The sequence below is a fragment of the Pleuronectes platessa genome, chromosome 19 (genome assembly GCF_947347685.1).
Source record: "Pleuronectes platessa chromosome 19, fPlePla1.1, whole genome shotgun sequence".
Taxonomy (NCBI): Eukaryota; Metazoa; Chordata; class Actinopteri; order Pleuronectiformes; family Pleuronectidae; genus Pleuronectes; species Pleuronectes platessa.
Window position 1 is genome coordinate 13,442,127 of NC_070644.1, and position 26,648 is coordinate 13,468,774.

The 26,648-nt window shown below is 42.8% G+C and overlaps 3 protein-coding genes across 7 annotated transcripts; 2 read left to right on the forward strand and 1 right to left on the reverse strand.

The window, feature by feature from the left end:
• Positions 1 to 1,382: 1,382 nt before the first annotated feature.
• sgsm1b (small G protein signaling modulator 1b) lies at positions 1,383 to 10,177 on the forward strand (the record flags this gene model as incomplete). Its single annotated transcript, XM_053411895.1, is given in 23 exon segments — positions 1,383 to 1,458; positions 2,217 to 2,379; positions 2,542 to 2,694; positions 2,972 to 3,039; positions 3,151 to 3,293; positions 3,405 to 3,536; positions 3,720 to 3,844; positions 3,932 to 3,999; positions 4,086 to 4,249; positions 4,345 to 4,474; positions 4,718 to 4,844; positions 4,930 to 4,994; positions 5,093 to 5,238; positions 5,342 to 5,470; positions 5,556 to 5,729; positions 5,882 to 5,950; positions 6,702 to 7,910; positions 7,997 to 8,121; positions 8,195 to 8,277; positions 8,388 to 8,497; positions 8,585 to 8,681; positions 8,790 to 8,957; positions 9,166 to 10,177. Coding segments are annotated over 23 exon segments (3,813 nt in total), but the record flags the coding sequence as incomplete, so codon positions are not given.
• Positions 10,178 to 11,940: 1,763 nt separating this feature from the next.
• srsf9 (serine and arginine rich splicing factor 9) lies at positions 11,941 to 16,598 on the reverse strand. 5 transcript variants are annotated; one of them, XM_053411896.1, is made up of 5 exons: positions 16,452 to 16,598; positions 14,980 to 15,391; positions 14,563 to 14,795; positions 12,933 to 13,105; positions 11,941 to 12,842 (listed from the first exon to the last, which is right to left on the reverse strand). In XM_053411896.1, the coding sequence occupies exons 2-5, from the start codon at positions 15,135 to 15,137 to the stop codon at positions 12,570 to 12,572; spliced, it is 837 nt and encodes a 278-aa protein (XP_053267871.1). In that variant the 5' UTR covers positions 15,138 to 15,391; positions 16,452 to 16,598; the 3' UTR covers positions 11,941 to 12,569. The 5 variants fall into 5 exon arrangements, with proteins under 5 accessions (XP_053267871.1, XP_053267872.1, XP_053267873.1 ...); XM_053411897.1 differs by having other exon boundaries at positions 14,980 to 15,157; positions 16,452 to 16,597; XM_053411898.1 differs by having other exon boundaries at positions 14,980 to 15,180; positions 16,452 to 16,597.
• Positions 16,599 to 17,276: 678 nt separating this feature from the next.
• On the forward strand, positions 17,277 to 24,981 carry prodha (proline dehydrogenase (oxidase) 1a). The gene is made up of 14 exons (XM_053411705.1): positions 17,277 to 17,701; positions 18,044 to 18,252; positions 19,521 to 19,555; positions 20,385 to 20,534; positions 20,725 to 20,789; positions 21,166 to 21,282; positions 21,435 to 21,514; positions 21,789 to 21,870; positions 22,082 to 22,174; positions 22,334 to 22,480; positions 22,607 to 22,782; positions 22,870 to 22,968; positions 23,233 to 23,321; positions 24,040 to 24,981. The coding sequence occupies exons 1-14, from the start codon at positions 17,378 to 17,380 to the stop codon at positions 24,228 to 24,230; spliced, it is 1,857 nt and encodes a 618-aa protein (XP_053267680.1). The 5' UTR covers positions 17,277 to 17,377; the 3' UTR covers positions 24,231 to 24,981.
• The last annotated feature ends 1,667 nt before the right edge of the window (positions 24,982 to 26,648 follow it).

Consider the following 26,648-nt stretch of genomic DNA (forward strand, 5'->3'; position numbering starts at 1 on the left):
TTCACAACTTAAAGGTGTGACCTTGGCATCTCTATTATATCTGTGCTCCATCAAGCATTAAATGCAAAACACTCCAACCAAAGCCGGGTGATGTGTTGCTCAGTGAGGAACCATTTGGATTATGAATCTGCACAGGAATTGGAAGGGAGCACACTGCAGACCCTTGCAAACTGCTTGGTGACTCCACGACTCCCCGGGGACAGAAAAAACAAGATGTTTTATTCATTGCTGAGAAAGCCCCGGTACTCCAGGGCTCATCGTGCTCCCCCTCACCTGTGACTCATTGCCTCTCAAACATCCATGTCTCTGGTACCAGCTCCTGCAGCAAGGAGGGGCAAGGCTGCGAGCTGTGGGTTGGAAGTCCATGCGTTGAATTGGAATGACGGGCTTTGTTTTTAAATGTCCAGATCATCGTGTTATGGGTGTTTTACAAAGCAGATGTTGCAGACAGACACATACATAATCGTCTGCTCCTTCTGTGTGCCTCTCGTCTGCAGTATAGCTTTACATACAATACATACATTTTTAAATAAGGCCGTAAAATCCCATCTTGTTTCATGACTTGACAGTTTCAGTACATTATTCCCTCGTTCTGTGGGTAAACAGCACTTCACATCATGTCAGATTCAGTCAGCTTTACAAATAATAATAATTATAATAATAACTGCTTGTAGGAGACATAAATAATAGAATGGGTTCCTTTTCAGAACACAGGCAAAATGCTGTGAAGTGTTAGTGAATAAATACACTGATCGAATAAGAGGTGCCTAGTTATTATGTCAGCCTTCATAATATAGCATATTCATACTTGCTGCACTAAAAGTTAATATATTATGAAGGTAAATAATTGGAAACTTAATATGGTTACGCTGTGTTAACTTAAAGGGGCACTCCGCTGATTTTACACATCAAAGTCATAAATGGGAGTATTTTCTCAGCCTGTAAATGCAGCATATATATCGTCTCCTGTGGCTCTGTGGGAGTTTTATCAGGTCCGAGAAAACAAGCCTCATCATGGTTAATTCGTCTTTGAGGCTAAAAAAACATTAGCCTTATAATCATATTGTTAAGATGTGTATATTAACATGGAAGGGGGGATTTCCTACTGAGACATGAACAAGATCCATTGGAGGAAGTCTAAAGATCTGCATATAGACTTCTGAGGCTTCAATAGAGACGATTCTTGAGGGTTTTCCGACTTTGTTGACATAAACTCCTGGACTTACCCTCCTCCCTCCAGAAAATTGTGTTTGCTGATGGTAGCACAGGAAGATACTGAAAGAAGGATGTTGTCTTGCTACTTCATCATTGCCTCTTGCATCACATTTGCTCTCATGTCAGACTGACTGAGTCTTGTCTCACCATGCACCCTTCTCTCGTAGGTGAAACAAATCATGGAGGAGGCAGTGACAAGGAAGTTTGTGCATGTGGACAGCAGCCACATCATATCCTTCTGTGGTAAATGAGTTTCTCTATTAAAACGATTGTGATTTCACTGCACACTAAGCTATTTATCATATATATAACTATTAGAGATTTTGAGAATTTTGTGGAATAATTTTGTTTTGTGCATCGTAGAGAAAATAGTCCCCCCCCCCAAAACAAAACTAGTTCTGTCGATTAGTGCTAATTTCTGAGACTATAGCACAGAACATGCTGTATCTGGAAGCAGAGGTCACAGTATTGGTCACACAAGCACAGTGCAGACTGATGGTTGACACGACTGTCAACTCCCACGTTTTCATCCTCACTGTGCAAAATGCTCCTTTACATTCTGTTCAATTCAAGCCATGTAAATCCTAACATTTTATTCTAATGTTTTTTTTAATGTTTCTCATGTTATAAGCCATGTCTGTTTATGTTTACTAGAGCGGATGACATGGACTGCATTAAAGTAGAACACCCTTAAGAGGTGTTGATACTAACCAGGAGTGATGCATGTGTGATTCACATCCCTCATATCCTAGCAACAGTAGTCAGTGTCGGACAGATTCCAGTCTATTTCTACTGGTGCCACCTGTGCCTTCCCTGTCACCTGTTTTTTTTGTAGAAACTATAAAGGCGTGAGGTTTTCACAGAGAGCAAATGATAGTGTGCTCATGTCAAATAAAATATATATCTCTCCTCAAATGCATGAACTGAAATGTTTAAAAAAATGTATAAACCAGAAATCGGTGCCAAATGAATATACTAATACTCTGTGTGCTTGTGTGCAGCTGTGGTGGAGTCCTGCATGCTCCATGGCCTGAAACGCCGTATTGCAGGCCTGCTGTGCAGTAACAAGGTTGCAGCACTTTTTATGAAGGTGGCAAAAAGCTTTTCACCTGCTGAAGATCTCTGCCACAAGGTCCAGGAGCTGGAACAGATCATAGAAAACAGGTGAAATCCACATTCTGCAAATAAGAGGCCAGTGACTACGCAGTCTTTCTCTTTTAGTCTTGTATATCTTTTCCCTTTGCTCTCTACTTTATGTGCCACATTGCATACAAATGAGCTTCTACACAGACGTCTCATCTGTCAGGTTTATTTCCTGTTTTCCAGTAAACAGAACAATTCCTCACTGAGTAACGAGCGCAGTCGGCAGTCCAAGTTTGGCAACCCCCCCGCTCAGGCGGTGAAACACCTGTGGATCCGAACTGCCCTGATGGAGAAGCTGCTGGACAAGATTATCTTGTACTTGGTAGAGAACAGCAGGTATTTGTACACATCAGTAAATGTGTGGCCTCAGTACATTAACTCCTCAGGTAATTCTATTTTGGTACCCTCATTCTACCTTAAACAGTTCTCTGAAAGAAACAATCCCTTTTAGGGATATCGCAGATGATTAATATACTTCTCACATTTTATTTTTCATCCCATAATATGCAGTTATTTTACAGATCTCCTGGACAGTGTTGATATGCAAACACAAAATCAGTTATCCTTTTGAAATCCTAAAATGCTCTAAAGCCTCTCAATTTGAATTCTGCAGTGCCTTCTATGAGAGAGAGGCGATGCTGATGGATCCAACTGATGGACCCATTCTTGCATCTCTATTGGGTATTTATAAACCTCACTAATCTGCACATCTGCACAAGGGACTGCAACCCTTTACTCTGCCTTACTTGACGACATCTGTCTTACTTTAAACCAGTCAAAACTGTCTTACAGTGGGACCCTGTGCGCTGGAGTACACCAAAGTCAAGACCGCCGACCACTTCTGGACGGACCCCTCCGCTGACGAGCTGGTGCAGCGACACCGAATCCACAGCGGCCACTGTCGGCAGGATTCTCCCTCCAGACGACCTGCCCTGGTTAGACAGTGCAGAACTTCATTGATTTCCCCGACCCAATAAGCTATGAACCACTGTGTGTGTGAAATCAGACGTGTGCAACGCTTGTGATCACATATTCCTCTGTATCAGATCCAGAAGAGACAGTCCAGCGGCAGCATGGACGACCGCCCTCTCATGTGGGTGAGGGAGTACGTTGAGTCGCTCCACCAAAACTCCAGAGCCACGCTGCTGTTTGGGAAGAACAATGTGCTGGTGCAGCCGGTGCGTGTCTTTTATTTCCTATTTAAAAAGAAAAATCATTAAAATCCAGTGTCTGCTATAATAGAGTGATTATTAATAGAGCATTATTCACATAATAGGGAACTTGCTGCCTCTGTTAGCTGATTTAAACTCTGATTTTATAAAAAGCATTGCAATCAGACAAGCTGTTATATGTGTCTGCAGAGAGATGACATGGAGGCCATCCCAGGCTATCTGTCTCTGCATCAAACTGCAGAGGTCATGACACTGAAATGGACGCCCAATCAGCTGATGAATGGAAACGTGGGGGAGTTAGACTCAGAGAAAAGGTCTGTAAGACTTTGAGAACCCAGTCTCACAAGTGGAACGTCTCTGTTTTACACAGTTTACTCAATGGCCTCATATCTTTCTTTCAGTGTTTATTGGGACTACGCCATGACAATTCGTTTGGAAGATATCGTGTATCTCCACTGTCACCAGCAAGGTACACTAACACCCCATTTTATTACCGTACCCAACGAAGGAGCTTGAAGAGTTATTTATCCTGTTGGTCTGTGTTTATCTCTCCAGTGAACAGTGGTGGGACAGTCGTTTTGGTGAGCCAGGATGGGATCCAGAGACCCCCTCTACATTTCCCCAAAGGTGGCCACCTCCTCCAGTTTCTCACTTGCCTGGAGACCGGCCTGCTACCTCACGGGCAGCTGGACCCGCCGCTCTGGAATCAGAGGGGAAAGGTGGGCGCGGTGAAATACTTTCTGCGCCTTACATTCTCAATTATCAATGTATGAGTCTGTGCTTTGCTAAGATGCAGTGGTCTCTCCGCTCGCAGGGAAAGGTTTTCCCCAAGTTGCGGAACAGGAGTCCACACAGCTCATGTGATTCTGTCTCGGATAAGGAGGATGATGAAGCAACCGATTATGTGTTTCGAATCCTCTTTCCTGGGGTTCAGATGGAGTTCAGTAAGTGTCTTCAATCTTCCTGTTCTACCTCCCGCAGATAATCCAATGAGTTATCATCAGAGATTACATCTGACTTTACTTTACACTCTTAACAACTTCAGTTTAGATCAAAACGATTAGCCATAGGTATAGATTCAGTTAGATTAATTTACTCGTATTTTTTTGACCGTTTATTGTTTTTTATTTGCTTATTATGCTGATTGCCTCAATAGCTGTATTGATCGGGGGTATTATGCTGTTTAGTGGCTCTAGAGCTGATGGACCAGGGTGTGAACATGTGGCAGCCAACCCCCAGGAAGTCCTCGTGCTCCTCTTGCTCACAAAATGGCTCCTCTGACGGCTCTCTGCCTAATGGCTGCAATCAAGAAAGGTAATTATTTCCCCAGGGACGGCCTCAAATCCTGATTCTGATTATTCCACTCGACTAACTTTGCCATTTTCCTTGTTTCTTCCAGGGCTTCCTTAAAGCTCCTCTGTGACACCATGAAGTACCAGATAATCTCCCGTGCTTTCTATGGATGTGAGAACCAACGACTTAGGGTTTCATTCAAAATGATTGCTCTCAGTGAAACAATCGTTCTTATTATCCAATGTGAAATGTTTATCTTTCCTCTACAGGGCTTGCATACTGCCGTCACCTATCAACAGTCCGCACCCACCTTTCTGCTCTGGTGAACACCACCATAGTTGACCATGATGTTCCCTGTGGGGCCCAGGCAGGCCTCTCTGTGGAGGTCTGGAACAGGTTCCTCAAAGAAAGCTCTGTAAGAATAAGAATTGAGCAACAGGCCATAACAATTATTCATGGTTATATTAAATTGTCCTATTGTAGTGTGAGTTGATAAATAACCCTCTCCTCTTGGTCAGGCCTACGAGGAGAAGGAGATACACAGGCTTGTGTATTTTGGTGGCGTGGCCCCTTCACTACGCAAAGAGGTCTGGCCCTTCCTGTTGGGACACTACCAGTTCACCACGACGGAGAAATCCAGGCTGGAGGTATTTCTGTCAAAGGGTTGCAGTGTGTACTACATGAACACTGCATTAGATGTGTTGTTTATTTATTCTAAGTTTTCTCCTCCAGATCGATGAACAGATGCGGGTCATGTACGAGCAGACTATGAAGGAGTGGCAGGGCTGCGAGGCCATCGTCCGTCAGAGGGAGAGAGAGAAACACGCCGCGGCCATCGCCAGGTGTTCGTCCGGGGCCAGTGTGGAAAGGGCCCCAGTGCAGCGAGACTCCACCATCAGCACAGATGCAAGTTGGATGATTTAGTACATAAACGTGCTTCGTTGTGGAAAAAACTAAATCAGACCAGACCGGACACGACAGTCAACATTTGATAGTGTTCTGATCACAGTTCTAAATGTCTTACGCTTCTGCTGTTTGTCTCCTGTGTGTCACTGCAGTCGTCTCTAAGCAGCAGCTCAGATCCACAGAATGCCAGCGCACAGAGTGATTCCAGCAGTAGTGCACAGGTAGACATCAACATCACAACAGCTACTGTAGCTCTAAAAATAGAGCAACTCAGTGTTTTGTGTGTTTTAGTCCAATTATTAAATCTTATTTGGGGATAACAGGTTCCAGAGCATCTATAACATGTAGGATGGTAGACATGGGCCTCCCAGTATTTCCAAAAGCATGATTAAAACCAAGGTCACTTCCTTGAAACAGGCATATAGTCAGTTTTAAACTAGATGAAAGTCAGAGCCACCAAATTGATTCGACCATAATAATACATGAGGTCCGGGATCCATCAAATGAATGTGTTTTTCTTTAACCATGAATATCATATCACAGGAAAAATGAATAACTTTGGCCTGCAGGTGGTGCTAGAGGAAAGGTCAGGGAAGTCTCTAGTGGCCATCCTTGGGGAACAAGCCAAATATTATGAGAATCAATCCAGCGATTGTGTTAAATTGTTTTCAGTGGACTCGATGATGAGATGAGATGAGATGATGAGATTAATGGAGCTGTGACCAAATGTTCATTGTGATAAAATATACATTCCATTTTATGCATGTTTCAAACCTCCAAGTTGTTTGTATGGGGTAATGAAACAAATGAGACCATAGGCTGCCGGGAGGGTTGGAACGTACTGTACTTGGGAAATGCACTAATGAAAAGTATGTGATTTGTTACTTATGTACTAACTTTCTGGATTTAACTTTCTCAGTGCTGTTTGATCCTAAATGCATTGCATGGGCTTTGCTGTTCTTGGGTTGCCAGGTCTTTGAATCGGTTCAGGCAGCGGATCAGATTGAGTCTGAGCCCAGGCCTGAGGAGGGAGACGTGCAGCGCTGCAGTCCAGTGAAGGACGACACCGACGCCACTGCCGCCTCTCCACAACTTCCCTCCTTCAACGCCTCCTCCCCAGGTCCGTCAAATCCAGGTTTGGATAACAGGCCTCTTGTCACAGAGTCAGCTGATGGATCTACAACAGCGCATTCCACAGCCGGAGCATCTGATGTCTTAAATGAGAACATCAAAGCTGGATCCGAGGCAGGAGGGACCAATGTTGTGGAGCCAGCTGCCAAGGACACGGTGTCAGAGATGGAAGAGATGGAGACAGTTTCACAAAAGGAGGTTGTTGAAGACAAACAGGTCAGTGAGTCTAAAGAGACGTGTGAAGCTGAGAAAAAACCTGAAGTAGAAGAAAAAGATTTAACAGCAAATGAGCCATCTAAAGAATTCAAAGCAATAGACCCTAACAAGAATAGAAGATCTGCACCAGAGAACACCAATGTTCTAAAGTTAGAAACGGAGATTCACAACGAATACTTCCAAGCTCCTCCACTTGGGCAGACCCTGACTTTTCAAGCACACAAGAGCAAAGACGTGGAAGTGGAGCCTTCAGCCGAAGTAAAGCCAGAGAGCTTTGGAACTCCTCCTGAGATATCATCACAAACGATCAAGACCACAGAGTCAGAGAGAAAGGAAGCAGAAGCAACACTTTGTGACTTGGCCGAACCCAAAAAAGACAAACCAGCAGAAATTCCATTTGAGAAACCCGATTCCAATTCACCTGTCAGGCAGGTGCTGAATGCTCTTCAGACGGCGTCGAGGGGGAGCCTCTCGTTAACGTCCCACTCCCGGAGGTCTCCAGACACGGCGGATTCAGACGACTCTCCCTCTGCGCTGGAAATGGAGGACATCCCTGCAGGGATAACATGTGTGACCTCTGAGCACATTAAGTTCAGGCCTTTTCCAGGCCTCGCTGCACCCCCGATGTCTCCGGCACAACGAGAAAGGATGGCGTCCGAGGGGCTCGCCCTAGATCACCATCTGGACACGGCTTGTAACACCAGTCCTGAGGGCACCGACCCGGGCCTTTCTGAGGAGGAGCCGGAGATGGACAATGTGCTCGCTGAAGAGGAGGCTGCCGAGGTGGAAGTCGACGCCAAACAAGATGAATCCTCAGAAGAACAAACCTATTCTGTAAGTATTCAAAATAACAACTAGACATACCTGTACCTCTTCTTTTTGAGGATAAACCAAAAATGAATTAACTTTTGTTTTTGCAGCAAGAAATTCTGGATATGTACTTGATCAACTTGCACCGTATTGACAAAGATGTCAGACGCTGTGACAGAACATATTATTACTTCACCCCTGAGAACCTGGAGAAGCTGCGTAACATCATGTGCAGGTAAACGTTGAGCCAAACTAAATACATCTAAGGTTTGTCTCAACCGAAATAAACCCTGTGACCGTCTTCATAGTTACGTGTGGCAGCATCTGGACATAGGTTACGTCCAGGGCATGTGTGATCTGCTGGCGCCCCTGCTGGTGATTCTGGACGATGGTCAGTGAAACTTTATTCTGTCAATATCTTGAGCACCTTAAAGCCCACACTAACGGTGTGTGTGTTTGTGTGTGTGTGTGTGTGTGTGTGTGTGTGCGTGCGTTTCCCAGAGGTCATGGCATTCAGCTGCTTCACTGAAATGATGAAGAGGATGAACAATAATTTCCCTCACGGAGGTGCCATGGACTCTCACTTCGCCAACATGCGTTCTCTTATCCAGGTATAATTTACATGTATGTGCACAGATGCCTTGTCAAACAAGCTGTAGAGGGAAAGTGAAGGCATTTTGTTTTTTATACACATCCAGATCCTGGACTCTGAGCTGTTTGAACTGATGCAGCAGAATGGAGACTACACCCACTTCTACTTCTGCTATCGCTGGTTTCTGCTGGACTTTAAAAGAGGTGATGGGAAACACAGGCATCACAATATCTGCCTGATTGAATCATTAGTCATTTGCAACAACCTGATGCTGAATGAAATCTGATTTATCTCTGTTTTTTTGCAAATAGAAATGGTGTACGATGATGTGTTCTCTGTGTGGGAAACCATCTGGGTGGCCCAACACACGTCCTCCGAGCACTTTGTGCTCTTCATCGCTCTGGCGCTTGTGGAGATGTATAGAGACATCATCCTGGAGAACAACATGGACTTCACGGACATCATCAAGTTCTTCAATGGTAAGAAATACAAGGGCTATAACATAGTAGAATTAGTGCTGAAAAACAATTACCAGAGTATAGATAGAATCCTACAAGATGTTGCAAATAAAAGTATCACTGCGAGTAAGACAGTGTGCAGGACAGTTCTCAGTAAGGTTTGGTCCACAAATATTTTTTTGTTTTTATCTTTTTAAAAAACAAAATGATTTTCAAACTCTCTCCTCAGAAATGGCCGAGCATCACGACGTCTCCCAGGTCCTGACGATGGCCCGAGACCTGGTCCAGAAGGTGCAGACTCTCATAGAGAACAAGTGATAGCGCGACTCGCACAATTGTTCCAGATCGATTCAAGATACCGACACAACCACATAGTTCTGTAATCGAGAGGAAAGGAATCAGTGTAAATGATTGGCAAGTGCTGAAAAAATTTGAATCGGTCGCTAATACTGCTCTTTGTTGTAAGACAACTCATCTGCACTTGCTCCTCTCCACATTCAGGAAATGCAAGTGAAGCCTGTACATCTATTTTGGAAGTGTTGTTGTTCACCTAGTGGATTGACCCTTGTTGAAACTGCTTCAGGATTGTCTTTATTTTGCCTTAAACTTAGCCATTTTTTCAGGGATACAGCGACCAAATTCTCCACTGCATTGCCCTTCCCCCGTTAAGATCTACCGGCCATACACGTTTACAATTTGTGATACACTTGAATATGTTTCCAGTGATATCATCTGACGTTGTGAGGCGGTTTGGTTGAGTGGGCAGTAGAGGTGCTACAGACGAAGGTACTAGGTTGTGTTCAAGTGCAATGTGTGGTCACTGGTTTGTCTCTGAGCACCACCACCACTCGCTGGCTTTTCTGAGGCTTTTTCTCTGATTCGCCTTCGACACACACAAGCTGGCAGGATATCAAAACTGAAACTGTAAACTCTGTGCACACCGATTTCACATGTTTTGCATATGGAGTTGCATCATTTCCTCTGCTCCTTATGCTGTGTGCTGCCTCTATAATGATCTTTCAACCTTTGCTACCTAATCTTAGCTTTTAATTCTGTGAAGACGAACGCTTCTCCAGAATCAACGCAAGTGGTTGATGCAGATTTTCAGCACCTTTCTTCTGCTGGACTAACAGCATTTCACTCGGGCTGGGGAGTTCAGCTTTAACACCGGGACGGATCATCGCAGACAGGTTGTGCTTCCTTGCAGCTTCATGAGAGCAGCGGAGGTGGTTGACTTTGAGCTGGTGGCAGCGTGCTTCCCTTTCACTTCCCCTTTCATAGCCTCTGTCTTGCCCTGCAGATCTACTTTGCCTCGTATACCTAGTTCCTGGCAAAACGTCCTAGGATGGCTGTTAGAATATTCTTGAGTAATTGTGCATTTTCTCTTCACTATTACGTCAAGATCTCCTTCTTCAAACCGATTCAAAGATAAACTCCTTCCTCGGAGGCTGACAGCCGCTGCTCCACTTTGGCTACTAGTCACGCTCCCTCGGTTACGTTTCTTGTCCTGTAGAGGACGCCTTTCGATTAATCATTTGAGAAGGCCGTCAAGTTGTCACTGCTCTATTGGCTCTGAAGCAGTGCATTCCTGTGGAGGAGTCACCAGGTTGACTATTGTCCCCCCCCCCACCACACTCTTAGCTTGAGTGGACGAAACAACGCAGCACACAGGAGTCTCTACTCAGGCGGATAGCACCTGCTTGTTCTTCAGGTCCCCACAGCCTTGTAAAGCACCTGAAGTGTTTACATTTCAAGGGTCAGTTCGGTGAAAGCTAATCAGTGGTATGTAGCTATGGATATAATCTTTGTTGAGTGTGTGTACATTTAAGATATAAATCTGCAGCACCACGGCTATTCCTTCATTTCAAATGTTGACAGTTTTTCTCACATATAATGGCAACAAGCCTTTATATTGTGACAGGTTTTCTTTGGTAGAGAGCAATCCCAGGGAAATCCACATGAAGTCAATCTGATGGAAGGATTTGTTAAAGTCTCAGCAGATGGTCAACAACTGTCTCCATGTGTTTACACCGACAGACACGAGTCAGAACATTTGTTTTAACGGTGCCGCTCACATTTGCAAAGTAGCCAAAACACGCCGACGTGGTTCATGTGGCTTTGAGTCCAGTGCTTTGATATCACCGCTAACGTGTCTCCATACGATCTCCAGAAACATGCCTGAGTATTGCTGTTTGTGTATTGCTGTTTGTTGTTTCAGAGGATTTACTGTGTTGAAAAGAAATGGAATTTATTGTACAAAAAAATAAGCTAGTACATATTTATTAAATGCAATACAATGTCTGTACAGTATATGGGCTTTATCTGATGAGAATGAAAAAGAAGATATAAGTAAACCATTCGAAATAAATATTTTTATTTTATTTTTTTCTGTGTACTCAAATGGTCACCTGGTATAATTGATTTATTGTGTATTAAAAATATTATATTTTGCATCTCATGTGCCTTTTGTCTATTTCTAGGGTGACAGGAAGTTACACACTTCTCTCAATCTCAATAAAGGGATAGGTAAGAATACATGTTACTCTAGGCATAGGGTCGACTACATTTCATTTCTTTGTTCCTATAAACTATCTTGGAATTAGCAAGTCATTTTTTATCAGCACACAGGCCCCCTTTCTTTCTAATGTGATTTCAATGGAAGACATGGAAATCAAAGGGTTCAAATATTTTTTGTAGAAAATATCCCATTTATCTCTTCACCACAGCTGTGAAAGATTGTCAGGGGAAACACAAAGGGAGAATTGTTCTCTCTACGTCTGCGTTGGTTTTTCTGCAGTCCAGACATGCTGAATGGGTTAACTGGAGACTCAGAATGAGGGTATGAATGATCTCTGTTGGCCCAATGTTAGACCGTAAACCTGCCCAGGGCTGGACATTATTGGAGCGATAACGATTACAAATATTTCTTCATGGCCAGAATTTAATTACCACAGGTTTATTAAAGTTGCATCAGGAAGAAATGAAAAAATGAAGAAAAAAAAAATCACAGTAAAGTTTGTATTTTATTGGTAAAGAAAAAACCATCTGAGATGGATACAAATTTAAGTCCACCTCAGTCAGCGGGTTCACACTTCATTTAAAAAAAGAAACTGACAAGTGAGGCTCACAGTTAACGTGTCACTGGTCCAACAGGCGAACTAAGGAGGATATTGATCAGCTTCACAGGTTTGTAGTTTGGCAAAAGAAAAACTTTAAAATTCAAGCTGCAGAATTGTCACACACACAAAAAGAGTTTTAAGAAAACAATACAAACTTTAGAATGATAGCTGCAGAACTGTGCAATTTGATTTGGGTGATAAAACATTTCTTCTTCGCTGTGGTTCCTGACAGTCTCACCATCAGAAACTTCCAATGTTATACTACTACCTTGTATCTCACCAACTCTGGGGGGGAAATAAATCCTGCTTCCACAAAACATATGATTGTTTTTAAAATAAATGGGAAAATGTATTTTAGGCTGTGGGAAGGAGCATGATGTCCAGGGGACCCTGACTGTGGAATGTATGTAGCAAGAGGTAACATTGGGGAATCCTATAAGGAGGACTGGGGTAAAAAAAAATAAAAAGAATTACAAAACACTTTCCCCAATTCCTCAGTAAATGACAGGTCTTTCTACCGATAGTGACGTGGTGGTGGGCTATGGTGCTGTGGAGGGTGCCTCCGGGGGGGTGGACTATGGCGCGCCATGGCGTGGCGTGGAGGCGACTGGTAGCGTGGAGGAGGAGATCCTCGGTTGTTGTAGGGGGATGAATAGCGGCCTCTGGATCTGGAGCGGGAACGGGAGCGACTCCAGTTGGGAGTGCCCCTCTCCCCCCTCTCTCCTCGCTCCGCCCTCTCTCCTCTCTCCCCCCTCTCCTCAAAGACACGGATGTAAGTAGTTTCCCCCTATAAAAGGAATTTTAAAAAGGACATTTGTTTCTTTAACCATCTATAAGTAAAGAGGACAAATAAATCTCAGCATCGCCGGGCACTTACTTGATGTGAACGGAACTCGGTCCGATCCAGTCTGCGTAAAGCATACTCCATGTCCTCCCTGCGGAGAAACTCCACGACCCCCTCTCCGTCTCGCTGCACATCAGCAAAACAAACATCGCCTGCCTCGCGCATGTGATCCTTCAGATCCTGCCAACTCCCACTTGGTGGTAACCCTGACATCAGAAAAACATACATGTGATAGGGAGTTGGGGACAACAACAGTTTAATATTTTGCATAAAGCATGAACCCTTTAAGCTAAACCACACCTTTTATTAAGTAATAGGCACGGATATTTAAGAGCTAGACTTGAATTCTCTAGGAAATGTCGTTTTCTTAACTCTCAAAGTGCTTACGGAAAATACGTGTAAACTTTTTTCCCTATGCAATGTTAAACCCAAAGTTAATGTCAAACCAAAAGTTGGAAATGCGGAGTTGACAGTCACTTTAACTCCAAATAGGGGATTATTAATTTTACTTGTGTATCTCTCTATGTGTACAAATATAAACACTATAGCAATCAATATCCATAGGATTATGTGTATGGTAGTCATATTTGCAGATATACTAGTGCAGATTACATTTTCCTGTAATATTTTCAGAAAACCCCAAAGTGTTTAGACATGAGACCCTCACTGTGTTTTACTTCCTAACTATGAAATCGTTTTATTTGTGTGGTTCGTCTTATACAAATAGTCCAATTTTTCTAGCTGGTACAAACATGCTTGTATATACATATATTAATGTAGTACATTAACAAATCATAAAGATTGACAAAATGTCACCTACCAGTCACTAAAGTTGGTGTTTGGGATTATGCAGCCAACATGATTGGTTTCGAGTTACCGTTTTGTTTTTCATGACATAAGGAGCTGACTTGACCTCATCCACTTAGTCCTTTTTGATTTCCAGTCCGCCATGAGAGAGAACTATATCTACCTAGGACTCCGGAGATCCTCTATTAGTCCTCTTGTCCTCCAATCCGCCACAAGAGATAGAAACATATCTGCCTATGACTTCTGATGTCCTCTACTAGTCCCCTTGTCCTCCAATCCGCCAAGAGATAGAGATACATATCTGCCTATGACTCCTGATGTCCTCTACTAGTCCTCTTGTCCTCCAATCCGCCACAAGAGATAGAAAGAAACATATCTGCCTATGCCTCATGATGTCCTCTACTAGTCCCCTTGTCCTCCAATCCGCCATGAGATAGAGAAACATATCTGCTTATGATTCATGATGTCCTCTACTAGTCCCTTTGTCCTCCAATCCGCCATGAGATAGAGAGAGAGAAACATATCTGCCTATGACTCACGATGTCATCTACTAGTTTCCTTGTCCTCCAATCCGCCATAGAGAAAGAAATGTTTATGCCTACGACTCATGATGTCCTTTTACTAGTCCCTTTGTCCTCCAATCCGCCAGAAGACAGAAAGAGAGAAACGTTTGCCTATGACTCATGTTGTCCTCTAATAGTCCCCTTTGTCCACAAATCCGCCATTGAGAGAGAAAGAGAGAGAGAAAATATGTCTGCCTATGACTTAAGTCCACCTTCCTACCAGTCTCTTTGACTTCCAGGTTGCAGTGAGAGAGATAAATAATATCTGGCTATGACTCATGACGTCCACCTACCAGTCACTATGACGCGGAATTCAGATCTTCGAGTTGGGGGTCCAAACCTTCCCCTAGGTGCTCCTTCTGCTCCTCCACCTCTTCCTCCTCCTCCTCCTCTTCCTCCACCACCACCACCTTCTCCTCCTCCCATGGGACCAAATTTAGCACCAGTAGAGCGGGGATACTCAACACGCAGTTTGGAGTCTCCATACCCATATCCATTCCTTCCATAGACGGCATCATCTGCGTCCCTATGAGAAGAGAGCAAAGAATCCCTTACCATACGCCTGTTTCACTAGTGGACATTGACCTGGAATTGCCATTTCCATCCATTCCCTGCTGGCAGTCAGTGGAGATGATATCATGTCACAAAGATTAAGGTATGATGCAAAGGGAATGTGATTCGACTCGGCAAAGACCATCCCCAAAACTCACCGTGGGTCTTCAAATCGGACGAAGGCAAAAGGGATAGTGCCTCTATTGTTCTTCAATTCAACATCGCGGATTTTTCCATATTTGTAGAAGAGATCCTCGATGTCTCTCTCCTGGACATCCACGGGAAGGTTCCCCACATAGATCCGGCCATCCGACATGATGGTTGATTTGAGTGGCACTGCTGACACAGAATGGGGGCACCTGTGGACTTTAAGATCACTTCTTGTTTTCACAATGAGCTGTGGAGGTGGTCCCGATTCCTAATCCTAGTCCCAATCCAACATTTAGTCCATCCTCATCAAATGTCTTAATCTAGATTAAAGTACAACTCTAAAGCAGAGATGCTGCCGTCATAGTCGTAAAGGATGAACTCAAGACCAATGGCACAGGACCTTGGATCCAAGTCTGAAAACTTTAAAACACAGGGTAATGAATTTCCAGCATCAACCAGGAAATAGTCACAGTATCATTCTTATAAAAATTATCGTGTAGAGAAACACACATTGCTTCCATCTGCATATGTAGCTATGATGTATAGATGGGTGACAAATTAAATGGATTCAAACTATCCTTATTTTAAGTCTAAGTGCCATCTTGTTTTTTGGAGGCATCTACATTTGAGACTGATTTCGAGTGACCTGGTTGGGTTTCAGTCTCTTTAAATTACAACTGTCTGTTAGGCATAATCTGCTCTTTTGATTGGATATATCCTTTAATTCGTCACCTGTGTATGTTTACTAAAAACTAACATTACAAGCATTTATAAAAGTAAAGCGCAGCACCAACCACAACAATGTTAAGTGAAATGGAGAGAAAGGGCTAGAAAGGTTACATATCTGAAAATGAGCGTTAGAAATAGAACTTTGGACCCTCGTCATAAAAACTATGGTGGCTGGAGAAACCAGTTTTATAAATAACCCCAGTGATCGCCCAGTGGCATATCATTGACTTGTATGTAAGAGAGAGAAGGTAAACCGGCCAAACCTGATCGCTCTCTGCCTGCTAACCATTTATATCCACAGGTTACTGATTCACCTCGTTTTTCAAGTTAGATCCTGGGCCACACATTCGATTTAACACTTGTTTTACGACGGCACATTATGGTAGCATTTCAAAACACTCATTTCTAGGCTAGCATTAGCCACCATCGGCTATTTAGAATGAATTAATCGTTGTTGTTTTTTAAACACTGTATTGTAAAACTTTCAAAACAACGCAACAGTAAATGTGGTAATTGTGAGATTGAGGTCGACGACTGCTGCTAAAGATAAAACGAGCCGCTATGCGCACCAGCCATTACGGTTTCACTTCGGTGTCTTTGTTAATCACGTCCGTTCAGCTAGTCGCGCTATCGAGCGTCTGTTTCGGGCTGAAACGCACGAATATTCCCCACGCTCCACGATATGCGTGGTTGGAAAAGGGACGTGAAATACATGCAGAAACTAACACTTTAATAGAAAATGTGCTGTTACCTTTCAGAAGCAAGTGAATTCGCCCTCTTGTGTAGATTTAATGCTGCCGACTAGTGCGCTGTGCTAGCGTCATTTAGCAACAAGCAGCCCGGTGTCTTCTTCTACTTCCGATTTCAGGGAAACCTTCCGGCTGCTAGGTTCTCTGCGGCCCCCAGTGGGTTAAAGGAGTATTACCCAGTAGTAACTATAAACTGGATATACAAGGTATTTGTGCGGTGTATAAATAAATACTGTATATAAAATGCAACACAGTGAAGGGCGTATCTTTTCTCTGAATTGAAAGATCGTGGATCGCACATTTGCTAATGTTGTCTCTTGTTATCAACACAGCTCTTCTCTATTGAACCAAGAGCAAACGCAATCTTTTTATGTAACCATCAGGGCTAGTTTATAAACTTTATATATTTATACAACTTTAATATTCACAGCTTGATCAGGTATAAATCATAAATGGGCCTGTAAGGTAAATGACCATGACTTCCCCACAAGGATGTGGAGCTTATTAGTCCAAAATCCAAATTCTTACAATTGAAGCCGGAAAATGATCACGGCCATGCACCATCTATCTATCTATCTATCTATCTATCTATCTATCTATCTATCTATCTATCTATCTATCTGTCTATCTATCTGTCTATCTATCTGTCTATCTATCTGTCTGTCTGTCTGTCTGTCTGTCTGTCTGTCTGTCTGTCTGTCTGTCTGTCTGTCTGTCTGTCTGTCAGTCCGTCCGTCAGTCTATCTCAATGTTTGACATGAGTAAAAAAATATTCCCGCGTGACAAAACCGGTGAGGCCACGCCCCCTACACGAGATGCTTTTAAAGTACTGAGAGTTTCCAGCACGTGCATCATCCGAGCTATTCAGAGGTAACACCGACCATAGGCGGGTCACCGAGGTCTGTGGACTGTCTTAAAAGAAGAAAACATGTCGTACGCTAAGTTGGTGTCTGCGCTCGTCAGGGGGAACTCGGGCAAACTGCGCATCTCGAGCGGAAGATGTCGATCGACGGCGGCGTCCACGAAGAGCCGGGAGGAGAAGGAGCCGGGCGGCTGCGCTGTGGTGGAGGCGCAGCCCGTGGAGCTCATCTCTCAGACCCGGAGCGCCTCGGACGCACCGCTCAGCAGAGTCCACATCGATTTCGACAACACCAAAGAAGCGTACGAGAGTAAAGGCAACGCCGAGCTGATCAGGAGTCTGGTGGTGTTCAAGCTTTGCACTGTGGACCTGCTGGTGGAGAAGAACAAAGAGGTGAGGAGGTTTTCACCCCAGATTCTGATCCACTGCCACAGCAGGAACCATCCAGAACCCCCAGGTCGTCTGGAGCAACATAGTTCTTTTAAAATCAATGACTTTCCTGTTTGTTAACTCCCATTATTAAATCAAATAATCACTTTATATACACACTTCAATTATTGTTTTTTATTCTCTATGTAACTTTATTTCTCGTTTAATGCTTCCATCTATTGTCTTATGTTATTCTACAATTAGTCATGGTGCCCTTTATATTTTATTTAAAGCACTTTGAATATCTCGCCCGGCCTCTCATCTAATGTCCTTGTTGTTGTTGCCCCCCCCCCCCCGTGTTGTCAGTTGATCGATCTGAGCAGGAAGGTGCTGGGTCAGTGGCTGTTCGAGAAGGTGATGAAGATGACCTTCTACGGCCAGTTTGTGGCAGGGGAGGACCAAGAGTCCATCAAACCTTTAATCAAGAAGAACCAGGCCTTCGGGGTGGGGGCCGTTCTGGACTACAGTGTCGAGGAGGACCTCACCCAGGAGGAGGCGGTCAAGAAGGAAATGGAGTGAGTCTACTGTTAACATCCGAGCGAGACAACAACAGGGCTTTTCGCCTCGCCCTCAGTGCGGCTCAGGGAACGCTGCAAAAGGTTTCTGTGTGTCTCTAAACCAAGAGCAGCTCTAATATATAACAAATGTGCAGCACACCAGGGGCTGTAATGAGTTGCGCAAGAGTGTCGTGTTTCAATGGGCGTAACCAGACTGTAAGGTCCCGACCCAGCCTCTGATCTCTAGGTAGAGGCCATTAAAACACAGCCCCCTTCCCCGCCATGTCTGCTTGTGGAATTTGCTGCAAATTGAGTAAATAGATTTGTACTGAACCAAAAGGCCAGTCTGTGATAAATAAATATTATAGATGCCCGGTAGTCCACATTACAGATTTATGGAATGTGCTTAAACGTGTAATTCACTTGGCATAACATACATCTCTGGTCTCAGGTCAAACCCCCTTTAGCTTATGAAAACATTCCATTGAGTTATATCGTGAATCCATAGCAACTTATTCTTATGTTATCACTGTAAGTCTGACTTCTGTTGTGGCTCTTATCTAATTCATGAGTCAGGTGACCCATAGTAGTTTTCCTCCACATCAACACAGCTAACAGAATCCAATGTGTTTGTTTAATGTGCTGTTGCAAAACAGTGTTTGTCCTCTATTGGTCGGCTGGGACAAACCCATCTCCTCTGATTGGTAGAGCCCGGTTGTTTCTAAGGGAGGCGGCCAGCCTTTTAGAGCAATGTGTGAATCCCTTCAAAGGGCTCTCTCTCACACACACACACACACACACACACACACATATGGACGTGTTGTGTAACATCCTGCAGAGGAAATGAGCTTATTTTGGGGATTATGTTACGAGGCACGAACATACGCATGCTGAAATAATTCCAAACACTTTTTAATATATACTGGATCCAATTATCTCGTCCCTCTTGGAATCGGCAGACATTAAATGTTCTTATCTTCATGGAGAAGGCGACCCACCAAACATGTTTGTTCACAGATACTTCACTCGTGTTACAACAGGTCCAGAATTTAGGTCATTGCATTTGCATTAAAATGGGCTTGGCTAGACTGGTTTAAATAACTTGCGTAATAAATGTATTATTATTTGAAGAAAGTTTAGGCTTTCCTGTTTATAGAAAGTGTATTTTTGTCTTAAGTACAGACACTAAAATAAATTTTCCATTCGTCTTGACTTGTCTGAAAAAGCAAAGTTACATAAAGTGGAGGAAATCATAATAACTTCTTTACTCTTTTCTTCTTTTACAGTGCATGTGTTTCTGAAGCAGAGAAAGGAAGTCCAGGTGTGTTGAACTTTTATTTGAATCCAACGTAATACACAACATTACTAACAACTAAGTAAAGGCCGTGTTGAGAAGAAGACCGGGGTACTCTCACTGCTCTGTGGCCTGGTCGTGTTATTCAAGTGTCAGCATTGGTATGTCTCAGTTATGTGCTCATGTGGTCCGGCCTGGATAGTGCTGGTTATAACTGGATCTCGTGGGGTCTGAAATGTTCTGCCCTGCTGGTACAGTAAGAGGAAACTTTTGTTTGCGTGACAGGGTCGAAGTGTGAGGCTCCGGTTCATCACTCACAGGGGATTTCTCTGGCCTTATTTATACGTCTTATATCACAATTAAAATATTTCCTTAATACTTTATAATGTTACTGGCAATTGCATCGGTGCCTTACAGGAATTACAGCAGTGCTACTATATTATTTATGAGGAGTCACGTGTTTAGACAACTACCTCAGGTTATTTTCGGGGCGGCGGATCTTTCACAATCAAAAAAATTTGAAAGTTCCCCGTTACCACATTTGCTAATAATACATATTAGCAGAATTAAATACATTTACTGCACTCTAAAAAAAAGCTTGCAGGATTTAAATAATTTTCTTTTGATTTATTATGTAAGTAATAACTGCTACTACCATTGGTACTGAGTAAATACAGTTGCTAACTTGTGTAATACTACTGTATTCGGTTTTTAGAGTAATTTTTAAATTTGATAGAATATGTTTCTTAAAAAAAAAGGGAAACTTCCAGTGAGCTCCCAATTAATAAATCAAATCAACAAAATTTGTATTTGTCTTTTTTCCATGTCTAATTTTTTGTTTTTCTTCGGACTCAAGGGGCTGATCATCGTGAGAAGAAATACAAAGCTCACCGACAGTTCGGGGACAGGCGTGGGGGGGTCACCAGTGCTCGTACCTATTTCTATGCCGATGAGGCCAAGTGTGACAACCAGATGGAGACGTTCATCAAATGCATTAAAGCCTCCGGTGAGTAGGAAGGTTCCTGGACAAGGGATTAAAAAACAACATTTCACTAGTTAGATTAAGCCATATGTTGTGTAGTCACTTTGCAAACAGCATCGTGAACGAAATAAGTAAATTATCCGAAGTTGAGTTAAACAACATAAAATGTGTGCAGAATTGTGACTGACATAATCAAGTTTGTTATCAATTTAAGGTGGAGCCTCTGTTGATGGATTTTCTGCCATCAAACTAACCGCTCTGGGACGTCCACAGTTCCTCGTAAGTCATATCTTCATGTGTCTACCATGTTAACCACAGATGTTAGATAAAGTCACGACTCCTTTTCTTAGACAACAGCAGTGATTCCGGATGTTACACTAATAAATCCTGCGTATTGGCTCCATGTCATCATAATGAGGATATAAAACATCTATTAACCTTTATGGTTTTAAGCCAATGCCAAAAGATAAGCACGGTCATAGATTCACTTTACTGTGAACAAACCTTAGGGGACATGACTAATATTAAAAGAAGGACACCAGCTAATGGAAAACAATATTTACTCTGTCAGATTCCCGCCTCAGTGTTCATCACAATAGGGTTCAGCTGCAGCATTATGAGATAAGTGTAAATGTCTTGTTCTGTGTTTGAGCAGCTCCAGTTCTCTGAAGTCCTGGTCCAATGGAGAAACTTCTTCAACTTCCTCGCCGCTCAACAGGGAAAGTCTGAAATGATACTTTTGGAACAAAAACTGGAGCTGGACCAACTCAAGGTGAGTCTCAACTTCGCCAAAGTCTAAAGAACTTTCATGCATGCTCATGGATTACTGCTGCCAGGCTTGCTTGCTGAATGCACTTTACCTGTTTTAATCTTACGACTTTTCGAGCCCTATCACCCAATTCATGTGAAATATTTCTCTTGAAGGCAAATTTGACTCAGATGGGTGTTGGAGCCAAGGACGACATAGAGAACTGGTTCACTGGGGGAAAACTGGGTTCATCAGGGTAAGATAGTCGCTTATTGCAACAATGATAACAACAACACATTCATACTTTTTTATTATGTACGTTAAATAAGAGGCTGAGTTCCTAAGTTCTTAATGCACAGTTAAATTACTGGGAAAACAGAACATGTTTGAACTAATCACACACAGACATACAGTATCAACAGGCCAGTGGTTTATTCTTTACACAGAAACTAGCTCTAATTAATCCGTAATAACAGTATTTTGAGGGCATTTGATTTAAAGCATTTTCTTTTCCAACATGTTGTTTTCAGAACGATTGATCTGCTTGACTGGAACAGTTTAATACAAGACACAACTAAGATCTCCAATCTGCTCATGGTGCCAAATATTGAGGTGAGACTTTCTGGTTCAAGGAATTCAGACTTGTAGTGGATAGAAATGTTTTTTAAATTCAGAGCTCTCCACAAAAAATGATATTTCTCCAGGAGTGATGAGAATTACTTGTCAGACTTTTGCACCTTATAGATAAATATATATTTATTTATTTTGATAATGAGGAAAGCATAAGCCAATTGATTGGATATGTTGTGTGATGGTTGCGCAGTCAGGCCACCTGGAGCCGTTGTTGAAGATGTTCACAGACGAGGAAGAGCGACAGATGAAGAGAATGCTGCAGAGGGTGGACGTTCTGGCCAAGGTGAGGAAACCAAAACAAGATGAAGAAACAGCCATATTATGATAAACTGCCTGTTTCGTGTATTATGATTTGCTGATTTCTCTTCTGCACATTGATGAGTGTCACATGCGGCCAGTCCTTAAAACTGTAAATGACGTAAATACACCTTGTGTGCTCCAGCATGCTGTGGAGAACGGGGTGAGGCTGATGGTGGACGCCGAGCAGACGTACTTCCAGCCGGCTATTAGTCGACTGACCCTGGAGATGCAGAGGAGATTCAACAAAGAAAAGCCAATCATTTTCAACACATACCAATGTTACCTCAAGGTGGGACTACGATTTCCTCATGACGGCACATTGTGACAATTTTCCTTTTATCACAACATAAACGAATCCAGAGCTGAGTGATGATCTCTTTTATTCTTTTGTGTGTATTTCAACAAACGCTTTTAGGATGCCTATGACAATGTCACTGTGGATATCGAGCTGTCACGGAGGGAGGGCTGGTACTTCGGTGCCAAGCTGGTGCGTGGAGCCTACATGTACCAAGAGAGAGCCAGGGCCGAGGAGATTGGCTACGAGGACCCAATCAACCCGGACTATGAGGCCACCAACAGGATGTATCACAAGTGAGCGCCGAGTTATATTGTTAAGGCCACATGTGGAGCGGTGGGATAATGACTGAACTCTAAACATCTGCCTCGCTGTTTGTGCAGGTGTTTGGAATACTTGCTGGAGGAGATCGAGCACAACAGGAAGGCCAACGTCATGGTTGCAACACACAACGAGGACACGGTGAAGTTCACCCTCGAAATGTACGTCCAGTCTTAGGCCTGCATGATTTCACTCGACTTGTACTAAGTCCAGATTTGGTTTAAACATACACGGAAGCTGTAAACCGCCTCATTAGTTAAGGATTACTCCCAGTGGTTTAAACCAAAGCTCTGGATATTTCTCTGAGCAAAAGGTCGTCTTTGTCAATTCTCCAGACAAATTACATGATTTGCCGCACGAGTGGACAAACACCACAAGGCAGCTCCCCTTATGTAACATGGTGGCCTTTCTGTTTTTGTTTTCAGGATGAATGAGATGGGCCTTTCTCCCACTGAGAATAAAGTTTACTTTGGTCAGCTGCTGGGGATGTGTGACCAGATCAGCTTCCCACTAGGTATGTTGTGTGCGCGACATGGTGAGGTTCCAGTAACCCTACGGCAGGTTCCAAAAGTCCTGGCCCCCGATGTATGCACTCAGACGTCAGCCTTTCAATACTCAGGTGGCCTCTGACCTTAGAGATGATCTAACACATCTTAGGAACAAACAACTTTCTCAATGTTCTTATGTGTCTGTTCCTAAGCGTTTTCTTATGTATGCTGCAGCCGGTAGACACGCTATCAAGATAATCACATCACCAACCAATATTGTCTGAGAGATAATGGGCATCGATCTGTCCATTATTGTATAACAGAGCATGACACGATAGTCAGACTCACTGATAAAACTGAGACACTCATCCTCATGAGAAAAGAAGTTAATGCTGTAACAGACCTAATCTTTTTTCCACTAGCGTAACAGAAGGGCCAGTTTGAACTTGTCATATCACTTGATATCTGATATCAAAAGGCAAATTTTGGATATCAGTTATCTTAACTCGATATTTATTCACTTTTTCCCACCAGCTTGCAGTTATAAATCTACTATAACTGTATAAGCAGTTGTAAGGTTAATGAATATATTCTGAAAAACTGGTGATTTCTCCTGACTGTATTTCTGTTACAATCCGTATTTAAAACCTATTTTCAGACTTAACATAGAAAGTCACGACATGGTGGAGATAATGGCCACTGTTTTTAATAATGGTCTCTTTCTTTCTGCATCGCTACGAACAGGTCAGGCAGGTTTCCCAGTCTACAAGTATGTTCCATATGGCCCTGTCAACGAGGTCATTCCCTATCTGTCCCGCCGCGCTCAGGAGAACCGCGGCTTCATGAAGGGATCGCAGAGGGAGCGCAGCCTGCTGTGGAAGGAGCTGAAACGCAGGCTGCTGTGTGGCCAGATTTTCTACACGCCTGTCTACTGAGTTACAGCACCGCGACATGCTAACAGGGGTACATCTCTGTAAACATTCCAGCGTCTGATCTGAGCTGAACCACCACCTGATAGCTGCTCTGAGTAGAGGAAGTTTAGTGTCCCTCGTGTGCCTGTTAGGGTTCGAGGTATTGAAGAGTGTTTTTAGCCTGTGATAGGATTTATTTTAGGATATTTAATAACCAAAGTGTTAAAAACATTGATGATCCTTTAAGAAGTGGTTGATATTTCAGCACCAGTTTATTTAACCAGTAACATTTATCCTCATAACAAGGAATTATTCAGTACAGGTTAAGAAAATGATATTGTATGTTTACCAGATATGGCGTATTTGTATATATTTATAAGTGCCTTGATGATGAAAGATACTTTGTATGTTATGTTCATTTTATTTGTCATAGTTGTCACTCACAGTGCCTTATGATGGCTGTCATGAGATTTACTGAAAGCAATCAGCTACTTTACAACTTGTCGTCACTGTACACTCCTCCAGCAGGACTCTAAATTATTTTAGCATGTTTATTGCTGCTATTATATGTAAATGTGTTAACATTTGACGATGACTGTAAACCACAGGGGTTTTAATGATAAAAAAAATGGGTTGAATGTATCTTCATATCTTGTTTAAGTCATAACAGCATATCAACAAGAAGAAAATCTGTTTTTCTCACATGACGTATATTAATGCAAGGCGTAGATGATGTGTAACTGTGGATTTTTGCATAAAAGTTAACCATCCTTTATCTCCTGATGTGTCTTCGGAGGGTTTGTTTGATTCAGTCAGTTTCTGATTAAACTCCTTTTACTCTCTACTGAGCAGAAAAGTCTGTTCAGTTTTCCCTGAAATCAAGAACATCTTCTCCTCATCATACGCTGAGGACAAATCTCAAAAGCGGAACTCAAGCAACTTATTTTCTTTGCTCCGACATGTTCCAAAAACAAGCTGTGAGTCATGCTGTGATTACACCTGCCCTGTTGCATAAGCTGCATGTGAGCAGAAAGTGGCCCTGGCTGCAGTTTATAATTGTAGAGAATGCGATTTTTTTTGGACTGGTTGTGGCAGTGTCTCGGGTTTCGATGCTGTCCCCGGCCTTTCAGTCATCTGTGAGTGGAGTCGCCCGGGGGATTGAACGAACAAGTTATAACATGTAAAACTATAATATGTACAGGGTAAATTAAAAAAAAAAGCTCATCTCCTTGAATGGAGTTGGTTCTTACTGCAGCTGAAGGATAATTAAAAAAAAATTGTTGCTTGTATGTACAGCAGTGTTTATGAACTCCTCATGTGACTGTCACTCATTCATATGTAAATTGCCTTGTTGTCATGTTGTCACTGACGACGGTTAATTAACGAGCTGCCTTTACATGCCTGGAGGGGTGATGGTTAAATAAGCAGACTCAATGGTTTGGGAACCGGTTTTAATGCAAAGAGACATTTTTTACTCAGACTTCTTGCTCTTTAAATCGGATCTACAGGCCGACGTTACTGTTGTGGCCTGATACCAGCAGTGACATGGAATGGTGCACGGATAGGGAGCGGCATGGGGGGGAAAGAGAGGCCATTCTCCCTGTTACAAGTCTTTACCATTAGAATGATTTTGAAGCTGCTATTTCAAGGTAAATAGTTTTTTCTATCCCTCATCTGTATAATGAACAGTGCTGTGCAAGTTCACACCTCTCATGAACTAGTTCAAAGTTCAGTTCATACAAGTAAACATGAATTGTTCACATTCATAGTTCACCATTTAAATTCTGAACTAGTTCATAGTTCAGTTCATTTCATAGTTTTAAGGTGGAAAGTGAGAATGAAAGACTTAACTTGTTAAAGAAAGTCTAAAAATCTCTCTCTGCTTTCTCTTGCCATCTGTATATGAGACCGAGAGCTGCTGTGTCGCAGGTATGGCCTGCCCCTTTAAGGAAAGTTTGTAGTGTGTGACGTAGTGCACCTGGGTATTGTGGGAAAAGATGCTAAAAGTGTGTGTATAACCATGGATAGGAGTGTCGGAGTTACAAACAAGAAGTGTCTCGTGTTCGCTGGACTTTAATAAAGTTACACATAAAGAGAGAAGTTTCCTGTCGTCTATACGCGAGGATGCTACAATATGAACGTCTTCACCGTTAAAATTCATTATTTGTCATTGAGTTGCGTTCAGTTCATCGTTCTCATAAAAGTGAACGTGTTAAATGATCGCGTTCTTTTGCGTTCGTTCATGCACAACACTGATAATGAATAACTGCCAAGTTGTGTGTATTTTAGCTACATAAACCCAGTTACACACATATTAAGCCTATAGTCAGGTGGTAATTGAGAACCTGTCTACAAACCTGACTACAGACAAGCTGCATGAATTGGTCTGGAGTGTTGATAGTTACAATAACAGCTCTGAGTGGTTTGAACTCCAGCTCTACC